Raw genomic sequence first — 16,473 nt, forward strand, 5'->3', positions numbered from 1 at the left:
GGCACACGCGCGATTTATCACTGGATTTAATCGGCCCATGCGTGTCACTCGCGGCTGGCTGGCTGGCTCGCTCTAGACCCACCCACAGGTGCAACAACCACTCCATCAATCAATCACTGCTATCCTTCACAATCTCATTTCATCGCTACATTTACTCTCAGCGCTTGTGACTCTAGCGCCCTCTCCGCTCTGAGCTGGGCTGTCTGAGGCCATTGCACCTTCTTGCGATGCGGCCGGTCAGCCTCAAGGCTTCATACCGCGGTCCGGGAGCTTTGCGCACCCTGAAATTCACACCGACATCATGTCGAGCTGGGCGGCGCTCAACATCGAGCCCGATGAATTAATCGAGGAAGAGGTCGACGATACGAAGGAAATTCAGATTGAGGAAGCGCTCAAACTGTACCAGAATGCGTTGAAGCTTCATTCCCAGGGCCCGCAGTTCTATGCGCAGGCCGCGGAGGCCTATGATGCCCTGTTAACCTCCGAGATATTCAAGTATCCTGAGTCCATCTCCGACTACCAGCGCGCCAACCTGCAGGACTCCGATCTCCCCATTGACTTTGCTGCAGGCTCCGGAGCTGCAGAGGCGCTGGCGGAGTTCGACATCAATGACTCCACGTCGAGCACTTTGCTGCAGACCATCTACCTGGCTTATAAGAACCACGGCCAATTCCTGCTGGACGCTCTGCGCGCGGCCTTGGAGGGTCAGACTACTGATGTGCAGGATGCTGGGGATCTACCGTCCCAGGTCACTGAACAGGCCAGCGCCGCTCTAGCAGCCTTCGCGGAGGCGCTGGAGCGCGATGACTCCGACCTCAACCTCTGGAGACAGAGCGCAAGGCTCTGTAGCACGCTGCGGAGCTATCGTCTCACGCGGTACTGTCTGGAGAGCGTTCTAGCAGATGATGAGAATCGTCTGGAAGTGCGCACGGAGCAGCTAGGCTTGGAGGAGACGTTCGCGGAGGAGCGTCTACGTGAAACGCTGTTGTCGGTGCACGACCGACTTTCCGTGTCCCAAGTTCCCCTCAAGAAGCCGAAAAAAGCCCTTTTGAAATTCCTCAGGAGGCAGGCTGATCCTTTCCCTTACCTTCCGGCACTTCCACAACAAGTCGAAGATTTCCAGGCGTTAAAGTCTCGCCTTTCCCCGCAGAGCGCACGTCATGAAATCAGGCCCGTCGGCCCTACATGGGCTGCGCTAGGGAAAGCTATACTTCAGTCGCTCATTGATGACGAGTTGGGTGTGGCAGAGATCAAACCTGGAATGACGGTCCAGATATCGCTTCCAGCTCCCAGTCCCGAGCTGAAGAGTACTATAGAGGTTGCCATTCCTGTGTACCATCCGCCGGCAGAGGAGGCCGACTCTAGAAGGCAACGAGCTAGCCGTGCGCCTGCCGGATCTGAGCAGGCTACAGATGCCCCTCTTCGAGTGAAATCGGAAGTTCCCGACGACCATTCCTCCATCGATCAACGCGCAGAGAAGCAGCTCATGGAATCATTAGAGACGCAGTCATCAGAGCCCCCGGGTCCGAGCAATCAACCTGGCAGTGCGAACGTGGAAGAGGCCAGTACAAGACCCCTGACTGGAGGTCGCAAGCGATCGTCTGCATTCTTCCAACCCGATGATGTCGATAATCTGAGGGCGAAGAGCAGAAGGACGCGGCTTCGAGAGTCAACCGCGCACGCAGATAGTTCTTCTCAGGCGGTGGACCTGGCTGCTGACTATGCGAAGTTCTATGATGACCGCCTCGAAGGTTTTGTGCAGGCTGATGACTGGATGCAGTCTGCTGTGGGCCCCTTGTTGACCAAGCTCGGCGTCGAAGATCTCAGCGACATTGTTGAGCTCAGAAAAGCCGTGCGGGCGATGGTTGATCGCAAAGAGTCGACTGATATCTCGGCTGACGAGTCCCACGAAGGCCAGCATCTGGTCGGGGATTTGCTAGACACACTCCGAAACTGGGATGAAGCAAGATCTCAGGTCACCTATCAACCCGACAGCCTGTCTACTCTTCAGGATATTCGAGGAATGGGAAACTCCGGGCTGGCTATCTTTTTGGAGCACTCGAGGAAGTCGGCCAGGAAGCTGGGGGTGAAACAGGCTCTTGCTGACGACGAGAGACTATTCAGACTCACCACGAGCGTCAATGATGAGCTTTTGCATGTTCGTGATGCTGCTCTTGCCTGGCTCAAAGCGCTGTTCATGCCCAGATTTGCGAAGCATGCGATGGATCATGTTGTGCCACGGAAGTGGCCCGCTATGGAGTCCGCCTATACGTCACTGCAGTGGCCAGACTCACTGAAGGAGACTGTGGTGCAGCTGATACTGCACCAAGACGAGTTTATCTATGAAAGCATGCGCGAACAGCTCCAAAGCCTTGAGAATCAGATTCTCACAGGTCAAGCTGACTCCACATTTTCATACACGCTTGCTCATTTCTCTGACCTAGAAATGATCCAAACACTTTTCGAACTTCACCTTGACATATACGCGTCGATTAATAATCCTAATAGTGCGGTGGATGGAAGAACGAGAATTCAGCAGCGCGATCGCTTGGGGAGATGGAGCCTCCTCGCACGTACTGCTTTAGCACACTTCCTGGACCACAGCCACGCTAGCGCAAGCTGCCAGGAGGTCTTTGCCCTGCGACACATATGGGCATCGACTTTTCATTCCAATACGGCCAGTGACATCCACCGGGAGCATGTATTGCTCTGTCTTCAGGAGCTAAGATTCCTCTTTGAGCGCTTAAAAGACCCAGTAATTGGCCTTGTGAACAATGCGATCATGCCTGAATTGTCTTCCGAGGCCGTTGACCAAGAGATCTCGAAGCTCAAGTCCATGGACTTCTTCATGAAAATCTTCAACCCCAGCTCAGAGGACCCCGTGGATCTCATTGAGACCATTGAACCTATTCTTGAGCCCGCGTCTGTTCAATTCGAGGGTATGGACGAGGGGATCGAGCCACTGGAACCCAATTCTCAAATCACTGAAATGAGTTCTTTCCTGGATCGCGGCGATGCCACGCTGAGACTCTTCCTCTGGCGAAGACTACAGGATGCTTACAAGAAGATTGATTATCCACCCAAGGTCATTTCTTGCTACTTGCGCAGCATCGAAATCATAATGAAAGAGCTTCAGATCTCATCTGAGTCTGACGAACCCAGTGAGCACCGTCAAATCACCCTCCTTCGGTGGTTGAAGTCGCTTGATGGCATCTTGAACAAGACTGTAACAGCCGTGCTGCTCGACACGGACAAAGCATACGAGTGCTTTGATATGGAGCATTTGAAGGCCTCCTTGACCGCAGTGGCCTCTCTGACTAGACTTCTCTACGGGTTCTCATTGTATGAGGATCTACTTCGCGTCGGAGTGACCACAGGCCCAGAGGTCCGCGGGGCGCTATCGAAGTCTCTAGAGAGCCTCAAGGATCGACTGCGCGAGATGCAGGTACGCTGCTGGATTCTGCAATACACACTTGTAAAGGAAGCCATGTCTCAAGAGAAGGAGGAGTTCGAGACCCCTGCGGAAGATCGAGTGAACTACTTGCGAGCTGTTCATCAATGCCTGGGCATTCGCTACATGTGCAAACTGTCTCACAAGCAATTCCTAAAACTGATGAGGTCCGAGCTTTTTGCTATCGGTGTCAATGATGAAACTGAATGGGACATATGTCAGCTCCTGTACGACATCAACGGAATCAAGTGTTCACCCTTGTATGGCGAATTGGACGACCACAAATGCCCGACGGAGAAGCTGGATCGCACCACGGCTATCACCATGGTCAACTTGGTGATGAAACAGGCCCAGCGAATGAGCATCAAGGACTTGTCGAAGTCGGAGTTGAAATCCACTATCGAGAAGATGCAGCAGGCCATTGGCACCACAAAGTCTTCTCCTCCGCTATCTTACAATAAGCGCATCACAAATGCTTATCTGAAGTCTCCAATCAACCCTTTGGCGCTCTTCCGATCCATTCAGGGAGTCGCAAGCTTATCTTTGATCCCGGTGCTTGCCGAAAGTGCTATGATCGCTCGGAATGGCTGGTACTTCCTCCTTGGGTATGCGGCTTTGACCAGGTTTCGATCGCAGAAGCGCTTGAGCCCACTCCCAACAACTGATCTTGACGATGCCGTCATGTGCTTCCGACAGGACATTGAGCACGGAACGGCGCGATGGGAGACCTGGTACAGGTTGGCGCAGACATACGATTCGAAGTTGGAAGAAGACATCACCTGGACAGCTGACAGAATCAACAACAACCGGGCAGAGCTGGTAACATGGCAGCGCTATTCTATTCATTGCTATGCCATGGCCATTTCGACTGCCATGGGAAACTCGGATCCAACACCGGAGACCCGTGAGATGCTCGCGGACCTGTTCACGGATTTCGGGACTCGCCTCTACTCGTCCTCCAGGGAACCGCTGTCCATGGGTGCATTTAGTCTCACAGACTTCACACGGCATTTCAGCAACGAGGAAAGCCAAAGCATGTACGAAGGCCAACCGTTCAAGGAGATGAAGCTATACTCCGTGTGGAATCTAGCCAGCTACCTTCTCAAGAGGGCTCTAGTCGATAAGCCGAAGAACTGGATGTGCGTGTGAATGGCTCTGTTATACCTACAAAAGGCTAACCGCATGCAGGACTCATTACATGCTAAGCAAGTGTCTCTGGAAGATGTTCAGCTGTGACGAGTCCGTAAGAGGGCCGTTCAAGCAGCTCGATCTAGACACTTTGTTGGACTCTCTGCTCGATGCGATTGACGCTCTGCCGCAACGAAGGGATTCGCGTTCGGAACCGATATTTGAACCTCACTACAAGCTCGTGACTGTAGTGCACAAGTTGGTCCGGCGCGGAGCCTTAGAGGTATGGACACTATTTGCCCGACACGCTTCCATTAGATGCTTACATTTGCCTACAGCCCGCCGACGCCAGCAAGACACTTCTCGCTACGCCCTGGGCTCGCAAGGTGCAACCGCCGGAAGACAAGGCTTCTTGGAAGCGCTACATCTCCGAAGTACTTCGCAACTTGAAGAATGCAGACAAATCGAACTGGCACCATCGCATGGCGTACCGAGTATGTTTGAACGCTTCGAGTCCTTGTATACCTGGTAACTCCGCTGACCTCCCTTTAGGCTGCACGGATCCTCTACGAAGACGACGAAGACTCCATTGACGCTGCGTCCGCCGCCAAGAACGAGCTCACCCAGCAAATTGTCACCAAGACGATGACCATCCAAGTCTGGAAACCAGAACACGAGCGTCCCGGACGACACTTCGTCTACACCACACGATACGCCTATTTCTTCGTCTCTCTCCTGGACCAGCTCGACGACCGCGCCAACTTGGACCAACTTCTCCGCCGCGTGCGCAAGAAGCAAGGCGACTTTGTTAACCACGCCAAGCTCTGGGAGGACATGTGCCTCACCTACGCGGGGCTGATCCGGCGTGCTGCGAACATCAACGAAGGACACGAGGAGAGTGTGTTCAAGCCCATCGGCTGGGAGGAGTTCGTCACCAACACGGCACGCCTCGAGAGTCTGACCGACCTGGCGCCGGGCAGCGAATCCCTTCTCGAACTCATCCGCGACGCCATCGAGCTCAAGAAACTCAACAACAACCTGATGAAGGTCGCCCTGCTGGAGGACCTGATCGCCGACGTCTACTCGCGCCTCTACCAAATCAATATGCCGCAGGTGCTCGAACAAGCGCACGAAGAAACCAAAGAACGGCTAAAGGTTGACACCACCACGGTCCCTGGCGCCGCCGCCGCAGCAGCAGCAGGCGGCGGCAGCCTGATCACCAGCGACGGCGCCGCCGACACCACCAACACCCCGACGCCGCCCACCTCCGCCCCGGCCTCGGAAGCCCCCGCCCCGCGCGGCCGCACCAAAGGCATCGCCCGCCGAGACATCCAGAAGCGCTCCGAGGCCATCGTCCACCGCAAAGTCCCACCCCGCCTCCCCACCACATCCGCCGCCGCCACTACCTCCACCTCTGCCGCGGCCGCTGCCCCAGGCAGCACCGCAACAGCAGCCATAGCAGGAGGGAGCCGCAAGACCCCCACCACCACCACCACCACCGACCCTACCACAACCACAACCGCAGCGCTCGACCCCCAAACCCTTCCCGCCTCCGAATCCGCATCCGCATCCGCCGCCGGCCTACCACTCTCGCAGGGCAAGACCCTCCTCAAGACCGCCGCCAGCCTAGCCAAGGACCTGGCCGCGGGCCAGCAGAGCGATACCATCCCCGCCAGTCTCCACGATAGCGCCGACGACGAGAGCGAGCTCAGCGAGATGGACGACGAGAAGCTGTCCAAGCTCACGACGGAGCGGAAGTTGTTGTTCCCGAACCTCCGGGATGGGTCGCTTGATCCTGAGTCGGAGTTGGAGGGGCTGGTTAGTGGGGCGGATGGCGAGGATATGGAGTTGGGTGATGCGGAGGAGGGTGAGGAGGAGGGTGAAGAGGAGGAAGAGGAGGAAGTGGAGGAAGAGGAAGAGGAAGAAGGTGATCGGGAAGGGGAGGAGGGCGATACTATGGTTGAGGATGTTGATGTTGATGTTGACGTCGATGATGAGGGTGAAGGTGAGGGTGAGGGTGACGATGGCGATGTGGAGATGGAAGGGGACGAGGAGGAAGAGGAAGAGGTGGAGGAAGAAGTAGAAGAGGAAGAAGTAGAAGAGGAAGAGGAAGTTGGTGGCGAGGATGATGAGGAGGGTGATGTCGAAGGCGATGGAGAGGATGAGCCCCTGGGCGACGCGGAGGGGAACGAGACGGCCGATGAAGCGGACGCGGACGCGGACGCCCCCGTTGGTCAGCTGGAGATTGCGGGCACGGACGATGAAGATGAGAACATGACTGAGGCAGAGCCTTGAACCCTCCAATCTGTTGTTTCTTGCCGGATCAGCCTCGAACCCTCAATGTGTATCATACAATTCCTCATGATTCCACTCATTTAGCTAAGGACAAACACAGGTCGGCGTTACCAGGAAGAGCTGCTGGTCAAAAGATGTCTGTCCAAGTAACACATGTACTTTGGACTGTACCATAAAATTATTATCAACATGAAGAGCAACACGGATCAAAGTTCCAGTAATTTTCCCACAAACGCCAACAGTCCAGACGGATATCATAAACCACAAGCAGGAAAACTAATTCACCCCCAAACAAAAAAAAAAGAAACAAGAAATCCCACCAAAGGGTCAATCGTTCAGATATTCACCAGTGTTTATCACGGACGGGAGAGAGGAAGCTCATCCCCAGAAGCAGCCTTAGTAAATATCCTCCTCCGGAGCCAAGTCCCATTTCCTGGTGGCCATCTTGCGATGTTTCTTGCCGGGCGAGGAAAGCTGCTGCGTGGCCGGCGAGAACATGCTGTCGGCCAGTTTCAGCTGGTCCATGCGCTTCAAGGCATTCTCGATGTCGCTCTCCCGGCCTAGGATGTTAGAGTTGCGGGAGGGTTCAAGCGTCGTGGTGGTCGTGGTAGTCTTGGCTCTGGTCTTCTTGGTGGGCGATCGGCAGGTGAGCTCGCGTTCCAGCGCGGCGACCTTCTTGCGCAGCTGCTCGTTCTCAAACTCGAGCTCCTCCATGCGCTCATTGCTGGTGGTGTTGGGGTCTTCGTAGACTGGAAGGAAGATTAGTATTGTCGATGTCTCAGGAGAACGAGGAGAAGCAAGAAGAAGAAGGTACGTACTCTGGAAGCCCCGAGAAAACAACTCAAGCTTCTTATCCAAGTGCTCTTCGTTATGGCCCGTCTGCTTCGAGTTAGAGTCAACGTCGCACAGTTCGCAGAAAAGGAAACTCACCTGCTCGTCCCAAGCGCTCTGCCACCGGCGTCTCTCTTCTTCCATCCTCTCGTCCATCTCGTTCCAACATTCCTCACGCACGTCTTGTTCGATGGTGAGACACATCTCTTCGCTCGCTTTCAATCTCATGGCCAAGTCTGTTCTCACGATCTCTTCGTCCGCGAGTCTCCCTGAGAGGTTCTCATTCTCAGCTCGGAGTCGCTCGATCTCAGCGGCTGCCTTCTCCAATTCTTCGGCAGCGACTGAGCTTGTCGACTCACGTCCACCAATAGACCCATGGCGAGATTCAAGAGTGCTGGACAAGATGGATTCAGTGGCCGAGGGGGCTCGGGGCACAGCAACTTCGCGTGCCAACGCGGAGTAGCGCAGTATCTGCGAGGTTGCGTTGTAGTCTCCCCATGGGTTCGCCGTGACAATCATGATGGCTTTCTGAGGGTGGCGGAATTGGCCAAAAGCTTGACCAGGCGACGGAAAAGAGTTCGAAAAGAGTAGCTCTGTGAGCTTGCACTGCCTAAATGGGACCATAGCCGCCTTTTTGAGTCAGCAAACCTAGCGAACCACAAGGAAAGAGCTTGGTGTGGCATACCTTGTTGCCTTCCTGGATATCGCTTTGCATCTGTAGACATTGTCCGAGATACATCAAGCTCTCGTTAATCTTGCCTGCTTCCGCAAGTGTAGATCCTGCCGTCTTTGCAGTTCTCGCGCGCTCGGATCCTGATGCTAGGTTAGCATTGTTGGCATGTCGAGGCAGAGGCTGTGCTGGACATACCGGCTAGATCTGCCACTGTGAGCGTGTTTCCCATCCATGTCTCTTCGCCGGTTCTCTTGTTGCGCATTCTTCTTTTGACCTCCAGACAGAAGAACCCATGGCTGCGGGAACTGACGCTATTGGCACCGGTGCCTGCAACCTTTCGCTCAGTAAGTCCAACCTCCAAAACCGACAAAGCTTCTTCGTAAGTGCAGCATGCGATCTTGCGCAGTCCCGCGACGACCTTCCTGTCAGGCGATCCCTCCGTCGACTTGAAGAACAGCGGTCTGCGACGGTCCTTCTGCCCACCTCCCGGGCGAGTCATTGTGCTTCCTTGGCCAGGGACGATGGCGGGTGAAAGAAGGTCAAAAATACGGTCGTTGTACACTTCATACATCGAGACTAGAACGACGTATTCCGAGTGTGGGTTCAGCTCCATCGTAAGATGGCTCACGTCGGGCGATCGGGGAAGGGCGCCAGCGCGCAAGGGCATTTGACGACGGGGAAAGATGAGCGCCGGCATGGGTTCCTTTGAATTAGAAGAGGGTGAGTTAGCACAACATGTTTTGTAGCGATTCCAACGTCCGTGTGGGGTTGTTAAATGGGATCCTGGCAACTTCCGGTCCGGCGTCTTGCCACCGTACCGAATGAAGAGGGGATTCGGCAGACCAGGGGTGGGGGAACCGCCAAAGGTTGGCTTCGAGGTTGTCCGCGGACCATACGCAGCGGGCAATTGACAGCTTGTAGGGACCAGCGGTCGAGACCTTGGGGTGGGTTGCAATATAGGCTGGGGGAAAGGGCTCCGTACCGCCATGGGAGTCTGCGCTCTTCCGGCACTCATCGGGGTCTGGGCTCTCGGACTCCTGCCACGATCGAGCGATTCACCGTATACAGCTTCGAGGAACGTCTGCGCACTAAAGATCTGGGCTTCGGAAGCATCGGCGGCGGCAACAGAGGACAAGAGAAGGGGGCTGATAAAGTTGTCGAGGGGTCTGATCGTCGAAGCGAGGGACCGGAAGATCACATCCAAGCTCATCTGGGTGATACCTCGCTGCGTCTTGGAGCCCAGGATGGTATGACTCTGTGAGGATTCGCATTAGCATTATCGCCTACCACCACAACTAGACAAGCAGACCTTTCCACTCCCTGTGACGCCCAGTGTCGCGACCAAGCCATCGCGTCCTTCTGACAACACACCCTTTATCAAACTCTCCAGTCCCGTGCCCTCGAAGACGCCCAGCTGCGACGCGGAGTCGTCGAAGACTTGTGTAAACCCGAACTTCTCAACGGCGCGCTTCCGGGAGTCGCTGGGAGGCTGTAACGTGATATGCGTAGGCGGGGCATCTTGGTGGTTGTTTTCGGTGGTGTATACCTGCTCTGGGGATTCGATGGTCAAACAACGCTCGGCTTGTTCCTCTTCGTGCTGGGACATCGGAGGCCGCAGGCGAAGGTACACCTGGAACAGGGAAGTGGGGGGTGATTTTGTCGAAGCCATGTTTGCTGCTGGGTGGTTAGTACACGCCTGTTCACATCTAAGCTAAGGGTCTAGATGCAGTGCATGGGAGTAAGTTGGATGAGGAAGATGACGATTGGAGAGGGTCACGTTGGGAGTGGTGTGTTGATGGGTCTTATCCGAATCGGGATATTTTTCGTCGACCCGGCAACGCCTTCCGCATTTGGGGGGAAATCTGGGGTTGAGCCACCATCAATTCAGTTACTCTCTAATGTCAGCCTTGAGTCAACCTCACAGCCACCATCCACCATGCACTAGACTAGCAATGACAGACCTGCGAGGCTGACTTCGTGGAGCCAATCACAATGAGCACCGCCTTGCTCGTATTCGCTTGCTGTCGGCGAGGGTGCCAAGCCAAGTCTCGAGGATGGGTCTCAGGATCTCAGGGTCTCAGGGTCCATCCATCGTCACCAAAGACAAAAACCTGGAACCAGCAAGGCTAAACCCAACAACCCAGGAGAAACTTTCAAGAAGGCATGATGCTCTTGAGCACTCAAGACCACCGGTGTGCACCATGGAGAGACTGGTGGCTTATGCCATGAATGATCAACTCGGTTGACGATCGGGCAACAACTTTACAACTCAGCCCTCGAAGTGGTCATGTAAGGTTGGATGTTTAAGTCAGAGGTACATCTTGAGCCTCTCATAGGGCCTTGGCTGATTACTGGATCGAGGTTGCTCGTTTTCGCTAATCGGGCTCTGCCACACGCTGGACGTATATATTTCGTGGGCCAGGAACATCGAAAGGAGGTCTGGTTGTATATCAACTACATTTTACATTCTTCTTGTTATCGAAGTATCTGAGCAACAGTTGACGTTATTTAATTTGACTTGATCGATTTTTTTACCTATCATATCGTGATGCTTGACAGGAGATCACCGTACCGTATGCACCTTGGACCAGACTCGAACATGAGATCCAGTACTAATGTCCAACAGAGGAGGATAGTTATTGGTACTATGCTCCCAACAAGGGGGCTCCTATTACTTTCGCCATCTGGTTCACTATCTCTGGGGTTTGGCACATCTATCAATGCATGTATGCAGGTCCGCTTGAGACACTCAACGTTACCCGCTACTGACAACGACCGCAGAAAGTATAAGTCCTGGAAAGTGACCGGGATCTTGCCCTGGTCGGCACTGCTCTTCACAGGTGGCTTTGTGCTACGAGCTGTCGCCGCCTGGGGTCACTGGGATAACCTGCCGATCTTCATTGTCAGCACGGTTCTTCTACTCGCTGGCCCGTAAGTCGCCCTCGCGCCGGACAAGACCCACGACTAACAAATCTATAGTCCGGTCTACGAAGCAGCCAACTACTTGATCCTCGGGCGAATCCTTTACTACATCCCCTACCACTCACCGATCCATCCGGGACGCGTCTTCACAACGTTTCTCGCGATGAGCATGGTGATCGAGGTACTCACCGGGAACGGGGGTGCGTTGGTGGCCAACGTCGAGAACCCACAGCGCAAGCAGGACATCGGCAAAGGGCTGCTCAAAGCGTCCCTGATCTTGCAGCTCGTGCTGATGGCCGGGTTCCTTGCGCTGGCCTTGAGGTTCCACTATAACTGCCGTCGCGGTGGGGTCTTGAATCGCAAGGTGAAGCACGCCTTGTGTGTGTTGTACTGCAGCTGCGGGCTGATCACCGTGCGGACGATCTATCGGACGGTGGAGTACTTCACTGCCGCCAGCCTGAACGTGTCCAACATCAAGGACATCAGTCCGGTTCTCAAGGACGAGTGGTTCTTCTGGGTGTTTGAGGCGACCGTGATGTATATCAACACCACAATGCTGAACATCTTCCATCCCATGCGGTGGCTTCCACGCTCCAACAAGATCTACCTTGCAAGAGACGGGGTCACGGAGCTGGAAGGGCCAGGGTATAGTGACAATCGTCCATTTCTCCTCACGCTTTTCGATCCTTTTGATCTGGTTGGGTTGTGCAAGAACAGGGGACGACAAGAGAGGTTCTGGGAGGACGAAGCAGCCAGGAATATCACCAATTCCAAGGAAGGGCACGTTGCTGTTTAGATAGGAGCTGAAAGATGTCGGGGATGTCCTTTTCTCGCTGGCTAGCCTTGATGTAATTCGTTTGTCTGCCACAGATACTATAATGAGATCAATATGTTTAGATTCCAGAATGGAATGTTTGGGACAGTAGACTTGTCGTTGAGCCGACAGAAATGACTGACGTCTTCCACTCCGGCGGATCTCCCGCCCCGCCTGCCCCGCCCCGCCATCTCAGGAAAGGAGCTTCCAGTTCAGGTCCAGCTCCAGCTGCGCTGCCATCCAACCAACCCAGCCCAGTCCAGCCCATCCCAGCATCTCCTGTGTCTCCATCTGTGTCTGTTGTTGTCATCAACTTCCGTTCGTTCTCAGCAACTGCATCAGAATTAGACTCCATCCAACGCTCATCAACGGCCATCACTCAACTCATTCACCTCACAACCCCGCTTTCCACCTCCCAACCACAACCACAACCACAACCACAACCACAACCCAACAATCAAACCAAGATGGGCAGCCAAAAGCGGATAGCGAAGGTACAGTAAACACCTCATCCATCCTCCTCTCACCCTCACTGAGTCCTCAAGCTAACCATCCAAAACCAAAAGGAGCTCGCCGAACTCACCGAATCTGCCCCCGAAGGCATAACCGTCAAGCTGGCCGACGAATCCAACCTCTACATCTGGAACGTCTACATGGAGGGACCTGAGAACTCGCCCTACCAGGTAGGCCTTCACCCTCCTCCCCCCCTCCCCAATTCCCCCAAATATCCACAGCAACCCCTATCCCCTCAAAAAAAACCCCAATCCCCCTCAAACCCCCCCCAAACCCAAACAAACCAACTAACCCCCCCCACCTCCTCTACTACAGAACGGAACCTTCCACCTAACCCTCACCCTCCCCACCGAATACCCCTTCAAGCCGCCGACGGTCTCCTTCCGGACGAAAATCTACCACCCCAACGTCACCAACGACGACAAGGGGAGCATGTGCCTGGGGATGCTGCGCGCGGACGAGTGGAAGCCCAGCTCGCGCATCGCGGCCGTGCTGCAGTTCGCGCGCCAGCTGCTGGCCGAGCCCATGCCGGACGACGCCGTCGAGGGCCGCATCGCCGAGCAGTTCAAGGGCGATTTCGCGCGGTACGAGGAGGTCGCGCGCGAGTGGACGCGGAAGTATGCTAGTGGGCGGGCCTAGGGGGGTGGGGTTTCATACTGGGGGTTTGAGCCAGATGGAGGATGAGGGTGCATGCTTGTGGATATGAGGGGGGTTTGGGGTTTGGGGTGGTGACGTGACGTGACAATGGTAGATAGATACTTTTAATATAAATATTTGTTTCTTTTTGCTCGGTAACCGGGTGTCGGGGTGGGGGGGGGGTTTCTTGCTCTTTAGTCGCATTGTATTGTCTTCGTATTGTTGTTCGAATAGATGCTTGCGGGGGTTTGATCGGGTCGTATAGGTGTGCTGTGCCTGGTGTTTAAGGTCTCTGGCTGGTATCAAGGCAGCTTCTAGTTGATTGAGTTTCGAGCTCTCAGGGCTGTTGAGAATGCTTTCCATCTACAGCGATTGGAAGTGTTCTCCAAGAAGGGGTATTGTGTCTGCGCTCCCTATACTGGCTAGCTTGAACATCAACGCTGTCAGGATCTCATACCGAGCATGGGCGTCTACGCCAGGGAAAGAATGAGTGCACGTAACGAATTACTGCCCGTCTTTAGAGAAGCACGGTTACTAGAAACGGACTACCAGACAAGCAGTCGTGGACACTGAGAGACGTCCAAAGTCGTATCCTTTCAGTCAGTCTAAGCAGTACCAGAGTATAACCTTCATCCTCCTCGAGGCTCAAGTCTCCTGGGCAAGCATCATGAGATGCTGCGCATACATGGTCGCTCAAAGCAGTGCACAAGCAACCAGTCCCTTAATCCAGGCATTTCAGCCTATCTCGACCCAGTCGATCCCACCGTGGTCCAGTTGAATTTCTCCAAGATCAAAACTTCTATCTTGATCGCGGACATCGCGCCCCTAAACGAAATCTGGTTAAGGCCACTCCTCCAGCGAGGGCTACGGTAGATCAACTTCAAGGTCGATTCGGCTTCTACTCAAACCCCTTTCCAAGTTCGTCGTAGCGCCCGGATACTAGGTACACTCTTCTGTCACTTATCAAGGTGACGTTGGACCAATCATTCCAAGCCTCCGTGTGCATGATGACAGCAGGCCTGCAACACAATTGAGCGAGGCATCAGATTTGGGGGTCGCTTGAGGCGGGGAAAGCACAGGCCTGGGCTTGAGACCTCGATTCATAGAAGGGGCGCTTGCTGGGAAAAGACAGAGTAGTGATGTAGTGCACAGCCCTGGAAAAACCTCTCTGTCCGTCAATGCGTACCGCAGGATCGTGGTACCCTCAGTCTGCAGGCTGAGCAACAACCGAAGTTACCGCTGGATCGTCGGGTCGCATGGCTAAGCCAATATTGCACAGTGGTCAATGCGCGCTCAACGAGATATTCGGTCAGATTTCGACGGTGGAAAGTGGTGCAGTAGCCGGTGCCCGGCGCGAATCTCACATCGTCACAAACACGAACAATGACGCAGTGCTGGACGCAGTGCTGGAAAACGTGGTCGGTGGCCCGGGAAATCGATGTCGCCCGGAGATTGAATGATAATCTTAATTAATCCGGGCGACAGGAACCAAATCGGATTAAGCGCCCAGCTCGGCGCCAGCGAGATGAGGGATCGGGCTCGACTATATTTAAATGGACGGCCGACAGGTTCGTCATCGCAGGACCCACCGAATGACCGCATTGTCCGGATTTGGGGTGCGCCAGGGCTTGACACTATTGCCATGATTAGTGAGATCAGGGATCAATAACCGCGCGGTGGATGGTGGCCAGGAATGTGTCGGCGCCTTTCGCGGGTTGACAGTAGCCTTGTCGCTGGGACGGGCAACAGTGAGGCTGCTTGGTCGCTATTCGCTGTTGAGTTTGGAGTGGTGCTGCTTGTGAAAAATCTTCAGGCAAGGGTCTAGGCCGAATCATCTCGGGGCTTTTACTTATACAAACAGAGAGATGGAGGCTCGTGGAATAAACGAACGGGAAGCGAGGCCAGTGATCCATGGAACGGTTATTAGCCGGGCACAAGTGGAGATGAAGTCAAGACTCAAGCGGGACAGTTGGCGTTTTCTTTTCAAGGGTATTGCAGAAGACACTTGTGGCCTGCCATCGATAACGTCAATGAGGGAAAAGCGGGCCCGGCGAGGAAGTTCTTGATGAGTTCATCTTGTTCTTGGTTCGTTCTGAAGCGGAACCTAGTCTCGCCCGGCCTTAGGCAGGAAGGGCGTCTCCCTTAAGCTCCTCAGGCTCCTCAGGCTCCTCAGGCTCAGGTACGGCCGCAAGTGGGGATTTCATCACGGGACGATCGTCCAATTGCTGACGCGCCCCCACCTGACTCAGGAACAATAGAATGTCGCATCAAAGGCCTGAATCCCTTAAGATACTCCGAAGGGTGCGATGCAAAGGTAGGATGGTGCAATGTGCGGTGCAGATTTACAAAGTATTGTCTTCGTGCCTCATCTCCTTGTCCGCAGGCAACCTCTAATCAACAACAGTCTCCAGTCAAGTCCAAAGCCACTTCGGGAGTGACCCGTCAGTTCCTGCGGTCGAGAGACGGCTGGCTGGGCGAGCCACGGCGAACTTCGAAGCTTCCGCGAGTGGGTGGGCGCAAAGGGGAGACGGACGGAGTTTGACTGAAACCCAGTCGGCTCCACTGTGTATGAACCATACCAACGGTAATTTTAGTATTTCGGTATTTCGGTATTTCGGTAAATTGGCCAGTTTCTTCATCGACCAGCAGCATCAAACCGGTTTCTGTTTTGGGGTGGCATCATCAGATCTGTCGGTCTTGAATTGCACAACCAGCACCGTTGAGATTGTTCGCATCGGATCTGTAATCGGGTCGGATCCTTCCTAAGTGTCTCCGGGGCTGCGGCAGTGCACACTAAACCATGCAGCCTGCAGCAGATGCAGGCAAGTCTGTCTGTGACGGAGTGACCTGTCAGCAGGGACAACTGATATGATAGATTGTCGACTGATCAGGGGTTTCTAGGTTGGGTTTCAGTCTTTGGTGCAACCCCTTGTGCAGCAGTACAGTACACTGTAATCAACATCAAACCTAAAGTGTAATCAACGTTAGTCAACTAGTTGGACTGATCTCATCCTGGCGTCAGTCTGAAACCCATGCCCAAGAAAAGGACGAAAAGAACCGGATTGATTAACGAGGTTGAGAAGCTAAAACTGGAATATAATACTCAATACCACAACGGTAACTGCCCAGGATAACTTCATACGAGGCTAAGCCAGACAGGGTCTTTCTTCCAATTCGAGACCTGCGCTAGCCCCGATCCAGCTCCGCCGT

General features: G+C 54.4%; 4 protein-coding genes across 4 annotated transcripts; 3 read left to right on the forward strand and 1 right to left on the reverse strand.

Annotated features, from left to right (window-relative positions):
- The first annotated feature begins 83 nt into the window (after positions 1-83).
- Positions 84-7,060, forward strand: hir3 (putative transcriptional corepressor of histone genes (Hir3)). Its single transcript, XM_025676472.1, has 4 exons — positions 84-4,590; positions 4,640-4,862; positions 4,918-5,073; positions 5,132-7,060. Exons 1-4 carry the CDS (start codon positions 302-304, stop codon positions 6,872-6,874), a joined length of 6,411 nt encoding a protein of 2,136 aa, XP_025531202.1. The 5' UTR covers positions 84-301; the 3' UTR covers positions 6,875-7,060.
- Positions 7,033-10,132, reverse strand: BO86DRAFT_188309 (kinesin family protein). The gene is made up of 7 exons (XM_025666656.1): positions 9,688-10,132; positions 9,361-9,633; positions 8,574-9,081; positions 8,391-8,518; positions 7,805-8,335; positions 7,693-7,753; positions 7,033-7,623 (listed from the first exon to the last, which is right to left on the reverse strand). The coding sequence occupies exons 1-7, from the start codon at positions 10,045-10,047 to the stop codon at positions 7,271-7,273; spliced, it is 2,214 nt and encodes a 737-aa protein (XP_025531203.1). The 5' UTR covers positions 10,048-10,132; the 3' UTR covers positions 7,033-7,270.
- Positions 10,133-10,926: 794 nt separating this feature from the next.
- Positions 10,927-12,096, forward strand: BO86DRAFT_416216 (putative RTA1 domain protein; the record flags this gene model as incomplete). The annotated part of the gene is made up of 4 exons (XM_025674957.1): positions 10,927-10,951; positions 11,005-11,104; positions 11,160-11,309; positions 11,358-12,096. The coding sequence occupies 4 exons, from the start codon at positions 10,927-10,929 to the stop codon at positions 12,094-12,096; spliced, it is 1,014 nt and encodes a 337-aa protein (XP_025531204.1).
- A 234-nt stretch (positions 12,097-12,330) lies between these two features.
- On the forward strand, positions 12,331-13,279 carry BO86DRAFT_407140 (putative ubiquitin conjugating enzyme (UbcB)). The gene is made up of 3 exons (XM_025674238.1): positions 12,331-12,608; positions 12,681-12,797; positions 12,943-13,279. Exons 1-3 carry the CDS (start codon positions 12,582-12,584, stop codon positions 13,264-13,266), a joined length of 468 nt encoding a protein of 155 aa, XP_025531205.1. The 5' UTR covers positions 12,331-12,581; the 3' UTR covers positions 13,267-13,279.
- Positions 13,280-16,473: the final 3,194 nt, after the last annotated feature.

Source organism: Aspergillus japonicus (genome assembly GCF_003184785.1).
Source record: "Aspergillus japonicus CBS 114.51 unplaced genomic scaffold BO86scaffold_6, whole genome shotgun sequence".
NCBI classification, from domain to species: domain Eukaryota; kingdom Fungi; phylum Ascomycota; class Eurotiomycetes; order Eurotiales; family Aspergillaceae; genus Aspergillus; species Aspergillus japonicus.

Bases quoted from the DNA above. Each gene is read 5' to 3' on its own strand.
- hir3 (XM_025676472.1), top strand. From the start codon at position 302: ATGTCGAGCTGGGCGGCGCTCAACATCGAGCCCGATGAATTAATCGAG. The intron at 4,591-4,639 runs GTGCGTGTGAAT...AACCGCATGCAG, and splicing joins GATAAGCCGAAGAACTGGAT to GACTCATTACATGCTAAGCA. The intron at 4,863-4,917 runs GTATGGACACTA...ATTTGCCTACAG, and splicing joins TCCGGCGCGGAGCCTTAGAG to CCCGCCGACGCCAGCAAGAC.
- BO86DRAFT_188309 (XM_025666656.1), bottom strand. From the start codon at position 10,047: ATGGCTTCGACAAAATCACCCCCCACTTCCCTGTTCCAGGTGTACCTT. The intron at 9,082-9,360 runs GTACGGAGCCCT...TCTAATTCAAAG, and splicing joins GAGCGCAGACTCCCATGGCG to GAACCCATGCCGGCGCTCAT. The intron at 8,336-8,390 runs GTATGCCACACC...TGACTCAAAAAG, and splicing joins ATATCCAGGAAGGCAACAAG to GCGGCTATGGTCCCATTTAG.
- BO86DRAFT_407140 (XM_025674238.1), top strand. From the start codon at position 12,582: ATGGGCAGCCAAAAGCGGATAGCGAAG. The intron at 12,609-12,680 runs GTACAGTAAACA...CAAAACCAAAAG, and splicing joins GCCAAAAGCGGATAGCGAAG to GAGCTCGCCGAACTCACCGA. The intron at 12,798-12,942 runs GTAGGCCTTCAC...CCTCTACTACAG, and splicing joins CTGAGAACTCGCCCTACCAG to AACGGAACCTTCCACCTAAC.